We start from the raw sequence: 12,497 nt of genomic DNA on the forward strand, positions 1-12,497 counted from the left end.
TTTTAGAATTCATCATAGTACAGAAACAGCATTAGTGAAGGTTACAAATGATCTTCTTATGGCCTCAGACAGTGGACTCATCTCTGTGCTTGTTCTGTTAGACCTCAGTGCTGCTTTTGATACTGTTGACCATAAAATTTTATTACAGAGATTAGAGCATGCCATAGGTATTAAAGGCACTGCGCTGCGGTGGTTTGAATCATATTTATCTAATAGATTACAATTTGTTCATGTAAATGGGGAATCTTATTCACAGACTAAGGTTAATTATGGAGTTCCACAAGGTTCTGTGCTAGGACCAATTTTATTCACTTTATACATGCTTCCCTTAGGCAGTATTATTAGACGGCATTGCTTACATTTTCATTGTTACGCAGATGATACCCAGCTTTATCTATCCATGAAGCCAGAGGACACACACCAATTAGCTAAACTGCAGGATTGTCTTACAGACATAAGGACATGGATGACCTCTAATTTCCTGCTTTTAAACTCAGATAAAACTGAAGTTATTGTACTTGGCCCCACAAATCTTAGAAACATGGTGTCTAACCAGATCCTTACTCTGGATGGCATTACCCTGACATCTAGTAATACTGTGAGAAATCTTGGAGTCATTTTTGATCAGGATATGTCATTCAAAGCGCATATTAAACAAATATGTAAGACTGCTTTTTTGCATTTATGCAATATCTCTAAAATTAGAAAGGCCTTGTCTCAGAGTGATGCTGAAAAACTAATTCATGCATTTATTTCCTCTAGGCTGGACTATTGTAATTCATTATTATCAGGTTGTCCTAAAAGTTCCCTGAAAAGCCTTCAGTTAATTCAAAATGCTGCAGCTAGAGTACTGACGGGGACTAGAAGGAGAGAGCATATCTCACCCATATTGGCCTCTCTTCATTGGCTTCCTGTTAATTCTAGAATAGAATTTAAAATTCTTCTTCTTACTTATAAGGTTTTGAATAATCAGGTCCCTTCTTATCTTAGGGACCTCATAGTACCATATCACCCCAATAGAGTGCTTTGCTCTCAGACTGCAGGCTTACTTGTAGTTCCTCGGGTTTGTAAGAGTAGAATGGGAGGCAGAGCCTTCAGCTTTCAGGCTCCTCTCCTGCGGAACCAGCTCCCAATTCGGATCAGGGAGACAGACACCCTCTCTACTTTTAAGATTAGGCTTAAAACTTTCCTTTTTGCTAAAGCTTATAGTTAGGGCTGGATCAGGTGACCCTGAACCATCCCTTAGTTATGCTGCTATGGACTTAGACTGCTGGGGGGTTCCCATGATGCACTGAGTGTTTCTTTCTCTTTTTGCTCTGTATGCACCACTCTGCATTTAATCATTAGTGATTGATCTCTGCTCCCCTCCACAGCATGTCTTTTTCCTGGTATTCTCCCTCAGCCCCAACCAGTCCCAGCAGAAGACTGCCCCTCCCTGAGCCTGGTTCTGCTGGAGGTTTCTTCCTGTTAAAAGGGAGTTTTTTTTTCCCACTGTCGCCAAGTGCTTGCTCACAGGGGGTCGTTTTGACCATTGGGGTTTTTACTTAATTATTGTATGGCCTTGCCTTACAATATAACGCGCCTTGAGGCAACTGTTTGTTGTGATTTGGCGCTATATAAATAAAATTGATTGAATTGATTGATATAATTTATAAATTCATCTATATGTAATTGACTATGAGGATTTAGGAAATCTATTTTAAAGTCTCTGTTATGTGTCGGAACGCAGCTCGGAGAACCGACCAGCGTTTGAAGGACCCAGTATGAAATAAGCAGAGCACGGTACAAAGGCTAACTGAATTTAATACATAACAGTGAAAATGTAATAACAGAAAGGTGCGGCCTGGCGTGGTGCGCTCCCAGCAGCGCTAACGGTCCGGAGCCAGAAGCTGTTTCGGACCCAAGGACCCCGCCGACACCCCCCAGGTGGCCGCAACAACCGAGTCTGTGAAAGAAGGAACCATTATGTGAGTCCACACTCTACACACAGAACACTTAAAGGTGTACAAACAGCAAACACTTCCTGGCTTGATTACTGATCAGCTTCCCAACCTGCAGGCATGGAACATCCCGTTCACAAAACTCCACCGCAGTGGAAGCTGATACATGACTAACATACAGCTCAATACAATAAGGTGTGAGGGACACCACATTTACTGACTGTATAACTGTTAGTCACAAAATCCAACGTACCTCAGGAAGTGTGCTGACGAGCGTGAGACCTCACCCCCTCCTCTTTCACAGACCGTGCATCAAACCTGGACATTCTCAGCGTCCGCTGCTGATGAGATGGCTCCCAAGACGACGATCTCACCCGTCTGGTCACAAGGTCGAGTCTCTGGCCAATACACACTGTGCACTCCAGTCTTAAATGCCAACATGCTCCAATCCATCCAGATGCACCTCAGCTGTGAGTCCTGACGAGTCGCAGGTGATCAGGGTGAGGTCCTGACAGCCTCAGCAACACAGCCACTCAGTCCCAAATGCACGCCACCTGGGAGGAAAACAAAAAGACAAACAAACCGGCAGCCAGGCCCCCCCAGCCATATAACAGTACCCCACCCTCACGGGAAGCCTCCCGGCGACCACACACACCTGGCCCAGGAGAAACACCCCCCCTCCAGGGACCATGGCTGGAAACCGCGTCTGCGTTCGTCCTCCAACAGACTGGTTGAACTGGCTGCATCTTTGCCCTTGTTTGACAGTCTCAGCACAGGTGTGGCCAGGAGTTCCTACACCTGTGCGGTCAGCCTTTAACCAAACATGTGTGAGTAGTCAGAAAACAAAACAACCAAAACATCCCCCCCGCCCCAGGGGACCGTCCCATCAAACCCCAGGGAAGGGGAGAAAAGAAAAACAATCCAAATTTAAGCTCACAAACAAATGCCAAAATACCCCCCCCCTCCCCCCCCCCAAACGACACGTAGGGACCAACACCCCCCAGAGGGCCACCCGCCAGCTCCAGGAGTAATAACCACGGCCGAGGTCCCTCTGGAATCCAACGTCACCCACGGGGACCACCAGCGCCCCCCAGAGGACCACTCGTCAACCCCAGGAGACGCCTCCCCGCATGACTAATGGACCCAGCCCCGGCCGTCCACGGCTAGATGGACCCAACGCCCGTTCCCCCCCAGAGGACACCACAGTCAAACCCTGAGGGCGGAAACTGGGGGAGGGAAAACAAAAAAAACCCCAAACCCCCCCCCCCTCCCCTCCCGGGTGCAGAGGCTACCTGGGAAATGCCCAGCACAACCTAACTGCACCCCTCCAGCAATGCCGACACTACGGCACACCCGGCTGGAGTCAGAGGAGAAGAGAGGGCATAACAAAAAACAAAGAGAAAAAACAACCCAAAGACCACCCCATCACCCCCCAGGGGACCGTACCATCCAACCCTGGGGATGTGAAACAAAAAGAAACAAAGGAAAAAAAAAACAGACCAACACACAGTTGTTTGGGTCCCTGTTCTCTTTGTGTTTTTTTTGTTTTTTGCAAAGGCTACAGGGTCACACCCCCAGACAAATAGTGGACAACAAAAAAGAAAAGCCCACACAAAAACCAACTCAAAAAACACCCACACAAAATGAACTAACACAAAACAAATCAGTGAGTTATACCGTCAAGCTCAACCAAATGGAACACACCTGTTCCTACTCAAGAGCTTGACGGTAACGTGATTCAGTCACCACAAGGGGGAACCAGAGTGCTAAAAATGAAAAAACCCCTTGGGCGACAGAAAAAAACAAACGAGCTGCTTTTGTGTGCACAGCTGAGTGCAACACACAACCAAAATGTGCTCAACTAAATAACGCCGGAGCTGATACAACAGACGCAGTAGTTACCTTTCTCCGGGGAAACGGGGCTATGACTGTAACACAGGAAGCCCAGCGACCCGTGCTAACAGAGCTCCGCCGTGCGCGTGAACCCATTACAAACGCACTCTTGCAGCTCCCGTTTACACCTCTTATCCGGTCGGAGTGTGACGCAAAGCCGTCGCCAGTCACACTCCACCACGACCCACGGATAAGGCACAACACAGGAACATGGCTGCAAGAGAGCACAAATTAGTATCCAGTAATGGGTTTCAAACACGCACCTTCCGGGCGGAGAGCCCCGCAACTGATCCGGATAACCACCGAACGTCTGCTGCCGCCTTCCCGGCGCGTTACCGTCTCTGCTAACGCTGGGTCCGTGATGTTTGGCCAGAGACTACTGTTATGTGTCGGAACGCAGCTCGGAGAACCGACCAGCGTTTGAAGGACCCAGTATGAAATAAGCAGAGCACGGTACAAAGGCTAACTGAATTTAATACATAACAGTGAAAATGTAATAACAGAAAGGTGCGGCCTGGCGTGGTGCGCTCCCAGCAGCGCTAACGGTCCGGAGCCAGAAGCTGTTTCGGACCCAAGGACCCCGCCGACACCCCCCAGGTGGCCGCAACAACCGAGTCTGTGAAAGAAGGAACCATTATGTGAGTCCACACTCTACACACAGAACACTTAAAGGTGTACAAACAGCAAACACTTCCTGGCTTGATTACTGATCAGCTTCCCAACCTGCAGGCATGGAACATCCCGTTCACAAAACTCCACCGCAGTGGAAGCTGATACATGACTAACATACAGCTCAATACAATAAGGTGTGAGGGACACCACATTTACTGACTGTATAACTGTTAGTCACAAAATCCAACGTACCTCAGGAAGTGTGCTGACGAGCGTGAGACCTCACCCCCTCCTCTTTCACAGACCGTGCATCAAACCTGGACATTCTCAGCGTCCGCTGCTGATGAGATGGCTCCCAAGACGACGATCTCACCCGTCTGGTCACAAGGTCGAGTCTCTGGCCAATACACACTGTGCACTCCAGTCTTAAATGCCAACATGCTCCAATCCATCCAGATGCACCTCAGCTGTGAGTCCTGACGAGTCGCAGGTGATCAGGGTGAGGTCCTGACAGCCTCAGCAACACAGCCACTCAGTCCCAAATGCACGCCACCTGGGAGGAAAACAAAAAGACAAACAAACCGGCAGCCAGGCCCCCCCAGCCATATAACAGTACCCCACCCTCACGGGAAGCCTCCCGGCGACCACACACACCTGGCCCAGGAGAAACACCCCCCCTCCAGGGACCATGGCTGGAAACCGCGTCTGCGTTCGTCCTCCAACAGACTGGTTGAACTGGCTGCATCTTTGCCCTTGTTTGACAGTCTCAGCACAGGTGTGGCCAGGAGTTCCTACACCTGTGCGGTCAGCCTTTAACCAAACATGTGTGAGTAGTCAGAAAACAAAACAACCAAAACATCCCCCCCGCCCCAGGGGACCGTCCCATCAAACCCCAGGGAAGGGGAGAAAAGAAAAACAATCCAAATTTAAGCTCACAAACAAATGCCAAAATACCCCCCCCCTCCTCCCCCCCAAACGACACGTAGGGACCAACACCCCCCAGAGGGCCACCCGCCAGCTCCAGGAGTAATAACCACGGCCGAGGTCCCTCTGGAATCCAACGTCACCCACGGGGACCACCAGCGCCCCCCAGAGGACCACTCGTCAACCCCAGGAGACGCCTCCCCGCATGACTAATGGACCCAGCCCCGGCCGTCCACGGCTAGATGGACCCAACGCCCGTTCCCCCCCAGAGGACACCACAGTCAAACCCTGAGGGCGGAAACTGGGGGAGGGAAAACAAAAAAAACCCCAAACCCCCCCCCCCCTCCCCTCCCGGGTGCAGAGGCTACCTGGGAAACGCCCAGCACAACCTAACTGCACCCCTCCAGCAATGCCGACACTACGGCACACCCGGCTGGAGTCAGAGGAGAAGAGAGGGCACAACAAAAAACAAAGAGAAAAAACAACCCAAAGACCACCCCATCACCCCCCAGGGGACCGTACCATCCAACCCTTGGGATGTGAAACAAAAGAAACAAAGGAAAAAAAAAAACAAACAAAACAAAAAAAAGACAAACAAACCGGCAGCCAGGCCCCCCCAGCCATATAACAGTCTCCACAGATAAACAAAAGCTTATTATTTTTTAAAGTGTTGTAAATTTATCCACAACAAAATTTATGTTTGATCCAGGTGCTCTATAAAAGCAGCTTATAATTATGTTTTTTGATTTTTCACATTTAATTTCCACTGTAACACATTCCATGATATTTTCAAGAGAAAAGGACATACCGTTAACAATTTCACAATAACTCAAACCAACGTAAAGTGCCACACCACTGCACCATTTATTCATCCTATTTATAGCAAAAAAAAAATCATAACCCTCAAGCTGTACAGTGTCCATGTATTCATCGCTCAACCATGTCTCAGTAACCGCAATAACAGAAAAATGTTTATTGACATTTTTAAACAATCCTGATTTTTAAACAAGTTTGTAGAAAAACTTCTACTGTTGAAATGTATAATGGAGAATGACCCGTTTATCATGGAACAGTTCTTAAATTGTTCCTCAGTGAAGTAATTACAGTGGTGAGTAATATTTTTGAGAAAAAAAAGAATCCGGATCTATTTTATATTCAATATTATGAGATTTATGTTCAGAGTAATCAAATGTTTTTAGGTCAAGCTCCTGTGCAGAGGTAAACTGGAAAGAATCAATTGACATCATAAAAAAGTTGTAATCCACAAACCAAAATTGCGGCTAAATAAAGTCTGACTGTTTGAAATAAACCAGTACATGATATAAGTTTTCTCAAATGTTGTCTCACTCAAAGGGAAAAGAAAACAAAAATCAAAACGAAAAACCCTCCAAATAAGTGATAAATAACCAGAAAAGACATTTTCCTCCTTGAGGAGCAGTCACTTAAAATGATCCAAGTTCGAAAGCTCTCGTATCATTAGGACTTTCGCAACCTCCGGAGTGCCATTTAATTTAATCCATACTTTACAATTTCTGGTCCAGGTCGCTTGAATTTTTTCTGTTTTCAAAAAACTCTGGCTTGTCCTGCAATCTCCGCATTTTTCTTTGTCAGATGTTCATTTACGTACACATCGGTTCCTTTCAACTTTTTTGATTGCTTTAACAAATAATTCTTAAACCTCCTGTTCGCGAACTGGATAATAATAACCGGTTTCGACTTTTTTGTCTTTTCATGAGACTGAATGGCAGTCTGAATATCAGTACTATTAATGAGGATGTCCTTGGAGGAAAAAAGTGAATGACCTGTTGCTCCAGGGAGTGAGTTTCTTCCTGCGTGACCTCTACGTCACCGGCACCGCTGCAGCCCTGGCATATGTCCGATGATTAATGTTTAGTCCAGACACAATTACCTCCTCCATCCTCATGTGTTGCTCCAGTTCATCTACACGGTTTTCCAGTGTTCTAATTTTAACGTCTTTCTCCTGTAAAATTCTCTTAAGATCAGGAACCTCCTTCAATAAACCAAGCAGTTCAGTTTGTTTTTTCACCACTCCGCTGAGTTCCTCCAACATGAAATTTAAGGAGAGTTTGAGCTCATTCAAGTCTTCACTGCTAATGGCTTTTTTTTTTTTTTTTTTTTTTTTTTTTTTTTGGCATACTGAACAATTTGGAAGAAAAGACATTTTATCTTACAGGCAGCATCTACACCGTCCGACCGTGGTGTCCGTCCGACCACCGTCGAGGCCTGTCAGTTCAGCTGCTGCTGCTAGAAAGCTCCGCCGTCGGCACACATCAGCTCTGCTGTCGAGGCCTGTCAGTTCAGCTGCTGCTGCTAGAAAGCTCCGCCGTCGGCACACATCAGCTCTGCTGTCGAGGCCTGTCAGTTCAGCTACTGCTGCTGGAAAGCTTTGCCGTTGAAGTCCGTCAGGTCCACTGCTGCTACTTCGTCAGTTACGCCGCCGAAGCTCAACAGTGCCGCTGCTGCTGGACTGCGTCACACTCTCCGAACTCCAAACTGCATCACACTGAATTAACTGCGTCACACTGACTGAACCACTACCTCACACTGATGTTCCCCTGGACACCTGCATATGTTGCGAACCATCCTTGGTACTTGTCTTGGACTTTTAGTGTATTGGGATTTGTGCAGTGTTCCTTCAATTCAAAACTTAGTGGTATTGAGTTCTATTTGTAGTTTCAGTACAATTATGCTGCGTTTGTCATTTTATATATACGACAGGTGATTCTGTCTGGAGACAAATTCAAGACTCAATTAGGCAGTTCTGGTTGAAGCAAGACTTTAGTGAGGTGGGAAGCACAGGTCGGTACACGGACAGGCAGTCCCAAAAACACAGCAAAGTATAATACGCATCATGTTTAAACAAGGACAGAGTGAACAGGCTGGAGGTTGAAAACACACTGAAGCAGGCAGGACAATGGACACGAGAATCAAAGACAGAAATGAAGACACAGGGCGCATCAATCTGCCAAAGAAGCAAAGCAACATGAGCTATATATATATATATATATATATATCTCCAGATAATGAGCAGCAAAGAGACAGGTGTGCGCAGAAGGCACCAGAAAGAGGGCATGGTCAGGGAGAGAGAGAGAGAGAGAGACACGCCCACATCCCAGAGAGACAGACAACCCAACACAGGAAAAAAGTAAAACAAGAACACAGTTAAACGGAGAAAAAAAAAACAATCAGATAAACACTAATCAAACCCCGAAGCGCGGTCCCCCCCGCCACGGCTGACCCCAGACGGCCCAGGAGAATCAGGGTGAGTGGCATGAAAGTCGCGGACAAGTCCGGGGTCCAGAATAAAGCGGGAGGGAACCCACGACCGCTCCTTGGGGCCATAACACTCCCAATCGACCAGGTACTGAAAACCGCGGCCACAATGCCGAGAAGCCAGGAGCCGATGCACAGAGAAAACCAGGCCACCATCCACACACCAGGCGGACGGTGGGGGAATGGTAGGAGGGCACAAAACACTGGACTGGACAGGTTTGACACTGATGACATGAAATGTGGGATGGACCCGCATGGACCGGGGGAGACGAAGATGAACAGAAACGGGATTCATGACCTTGGAAATAGAAAATGGGCTGACGAATCTAGGAGCCAGTTATTGGGCACACCCCTAAGGGTAAGGTGGTGTGTCAAGAGCCATACTTTCTGGCCTGGGATGTAAGACGGGGCAGAGGACCTTCTATGATCCGCAGAGGCCTTATAGGACTCTGTGGAATGCAACAGAACTGCTGTGCCCACTGCCAGGTCCTGCGGCACCGAAGGATCAGACTAAGTGCTGACAGAACTGGGGAGTTGTGATCAAATGAGGGAAACAGGGCAGGCTGGTGACCAAATACCACATGAAAAGGGGAGTAACCAGTGGACACTGAGGGCAAACTGTTATGGGCAAGCTCAATCCAGGGGAGTTGGTCAGACCAGGATGCGGGGTGCCATGACGCGAGTAACCAAAGCCCCTTTTCCAATTCTTGGTTTAACCGTTCCACCTGCCAACTGGCCTGCAGATGGTAGCCCGAGGTTAAGCTGGATGAGACCCCAAGGAACCGGCAAAACTCCCTCCAAAAATGGGACAGGAATTGAGGACACTATGTCTGGCACTATGTCCTGTGGTAACCCGTGCAATCTAAGAATCTGATTTAGCATGATTTCGGCAGTTTCTTTAGCCAATGGTAGCTTGCTCAATGGAATAAAGTGAACCATCTTAGAGAGGCGATCCACCGTCAGGACAGCAGTACATCCCTTAGAGGGAAGAAACCCGGTTACAAAATCCATCGCTATATGCGTTCAGGGACGAGTCGGGATTGGTAAAGGCTGCAATGTGCCAGCAGGTGGGCGATTGGAAGATTTGTGTACGGCACATTGCTGACAAGCAGACACATATTCTGTGACATCCTTGATTAACCCTGGCCACCAAAACCTTTGTTTAACTATGAATGTGGTCTTCTTGACCCCTGGGTGACAGAACATCCGGCTTTCATGACACCATCGGATGGTTTCTCCCCTGAGAGCAGGAGGAACAAACAGTTTACCCCGCGGGCATCTTGTGGGAACAGGCGCATGTCCTACTGCCGACTTTATCTTGGACTCGATGTCCCAGGTTAGAGCAGCCACAAAACAAGATGAGGGTAGAATTGATTCCGGCTCTGTAGTACCATCAGCCGGGTCCGAGGTGGCTGCATGTAAAGGAGCTGCAATGGTACTGAAACCCCGAATGAATTTGTGATAGAAATTGGCAAAACCTATAAATCGCTGCATCTCCTTATGAGAAGCGGGGACTGACCACTCGCGAACCGCCGCTATTTTTACTGGAGCCATCTTAATCTCTCCGGCCGAGATCACAAAACCTAAAAAAGAGACTGTGGATCTGTGGAATTCACATAATTCATAAATCTAGAGGTGATTAGACTTTGGAATAGTTTGGCGAAGGTCAAGCTCAAGGAAAATACGGTCAGCAAAAAAAAACTTTTTCTTTTTGTATGGCTCAACAACCAAGAAGCTCAGATGCCTCATTAGACTTTGTAGCAGTTTGGTCAAATGTGTGATAATATAATCTCCCAGTGCCCTCTAGTGCTGCTATATGAAACACTGTAAGAGCCCTGACGTCCCTGACTATAACACGCTGATCCAGATGGAACAGACTCCATCAGACTCTGTATGTAATAAGCACCATAATGTTCTCCCCCACCATAACAGAGTGTTGTCTTGGTGGCTTCCCTCACTCTCTTCCATGCGTGTGTCATACTCCTTAAACTAATTAATTAACTGAACTCTAAGAGACACGAAACAGCAGCAGGGCAGCAGTTAGAGGAGAGCTGTAAATTCTGCTCTGGTCACCTGATGTGGATTCTGTTACACACCAACATTCATGATAGGTTTTCAGCTGTAATCTACTGCGATGCACGTTTTCTTCTTACCGCAGTCGACCGTCCATCTGTGCTACAGATCCAGGAGAGAGAGTGTGGATGTAGATCCCAGAACAGCCAGCAGCAGAGGGAACACAGCAGAGTCCAACACCCAGACCAACACCAGCTTCTGGGAAAACACACAAGCACATCAATCATCACTCAGAACATCCACGGAACCAATCATCCAACACCGAACCAATCAACCGACACTGAACCAGTCAACCGACACTGAACCAATCTCATGGCACCAAACCAATCACCTGACACCGAACCAATCATCAAACACTGAACCAGTTACACAGCACCAAACCAATCACATGACACCGAACCAATCACCCGTCACCGAACCAACCATCCAACACTGAACAGGAAGCCGCAAACTCAGATCCAGAACTGAACATGTCAGCAATCCAAGAGGTATTTGCCGATATCACTTTTTTTTTACGTGTTTCTGCCACGCCAACTTCCCGAGAAAGAAATTTGATTACCTTGATAAGGCTTGGGAAGTGTTATAGCCTCTTCCCTGACCATGAGGAGCTGGACAATTTATTTACTGCAGAGAGGCTGCCTGACTGATTAAAGCACCCTGAGTAATATCTGCAATCCTCTCACTCACCACTAGATGATGATGCTGAGTGGGAAGACCTGAGGGATGAGTCTTCATCAGACGGAGGAATCATCATTCCAGAACATGGTAGAGTTTTTGTTTAAAATTCAGGACTTATTTTTTGAGTTTATGGACAGTCCAGGCAAGCAGAGCAAGCCGCGCATCTTTTGAACACTAGATCAACTTCTCCTCGCTGCACCTGAAATGGTCACCGCTTTCCCTGAGTTAACCCACATAAAGACTCAGTTTAAGCAAGGTCAGCTGCCTGCCTGTGCTGAGGACCCGATGGACTTCCTATTTGAAGCAGACATCAATAACGCCTGTCAAGGCACACCCTGCTTCATTACACTGTCCGCTGAAGTGGTAGCACCTCCACGGCTGTGCGCTCCTCCCATTCCTGCTTCTTGGAGGATATCCACAAGGAAGCTGATGGAGCACAGTCAGTCCTGGGAAACAGATCCACGTCCAAATCCTGCTTCTGAGCTGGTACTGCCTCATCCGACACCCGTGCTGGCGCCCCGGAAGCTCCGTGCACCTCAGAGCCAACCAGCAGTCAGCTCGATCTCCACGCCCACGGGAACTGCTGTTCCTATGTTGCCTGACCCCTTTGTGTGTATCACGCCTCTTCCAGGCTCTATAGAGTCATCAGGAAAGATTAAAACACCTCAGCACATAGTCGCACCCACCAAGACTTCCACAGCACTCACACCTCAGAAGCAAGGAAAACTGCTCATGGTGTCAGAGCTCGTCCCACCTCCTGCTACATCTTCTGCACATCAAGTGACAGCACTAGCCGAAGTGGCTACGACGCTCTCACTGCCACAACCAGCAGCTCAAACAACTAAAGCACGCACCGCTCCTCGGCCAGACGTGAAGCCAGCTGCTCCCGGTGCTGCTTCACCTCTTTCGGCAGAAGCACACACCGCTCCTCCACTGGCCGCGATGTTGGCAGATTCTGATGTCGTGCATTACAACTACATGTCCCACGCCGCCGCCTACAGCCAAGCCAGCGGATTCAGATAATGCTCCATGTTCATCTGCTAAACCAGCTGAGACAGCCCCGGCAAACATCGCACCTCAGTT

At 48.0% G+C, this 12,497-nt stretch overlaps 1 protein-coding gene across 1 annotated transcript in view; it reads right to left on the minus strand.

Moving 5' to 3' along the window:
- The window catches only part of il16 (interleukin 16), a 236,540-nt gene that overhangs the window by 91,666 nt on the left and 132,377 nt on the right, over positions 1-12,497 (minus strand). Inside the window, 1 exon segment of the mRNA XM_034184100.1 lies at positions 10,817-10,934. Coding sequence (XP_034039991.1) covers positions 10,817-10,934 — 118 coding nt within the window.

Source organism: Thalassophryne amazonica, chromosome 2 (assembly GCF_902500255.1).
Source record: "Thalassophryne amazonica chromosome 2, fThaAma1.1, whole genome shotgun sequence".
NCBI lineage: Eukaryota > Metazoa > Chordata > Actinopteri > Batrachoidiformes > Batrachoididae > Thalassophryne > Thalassophryne amazonica.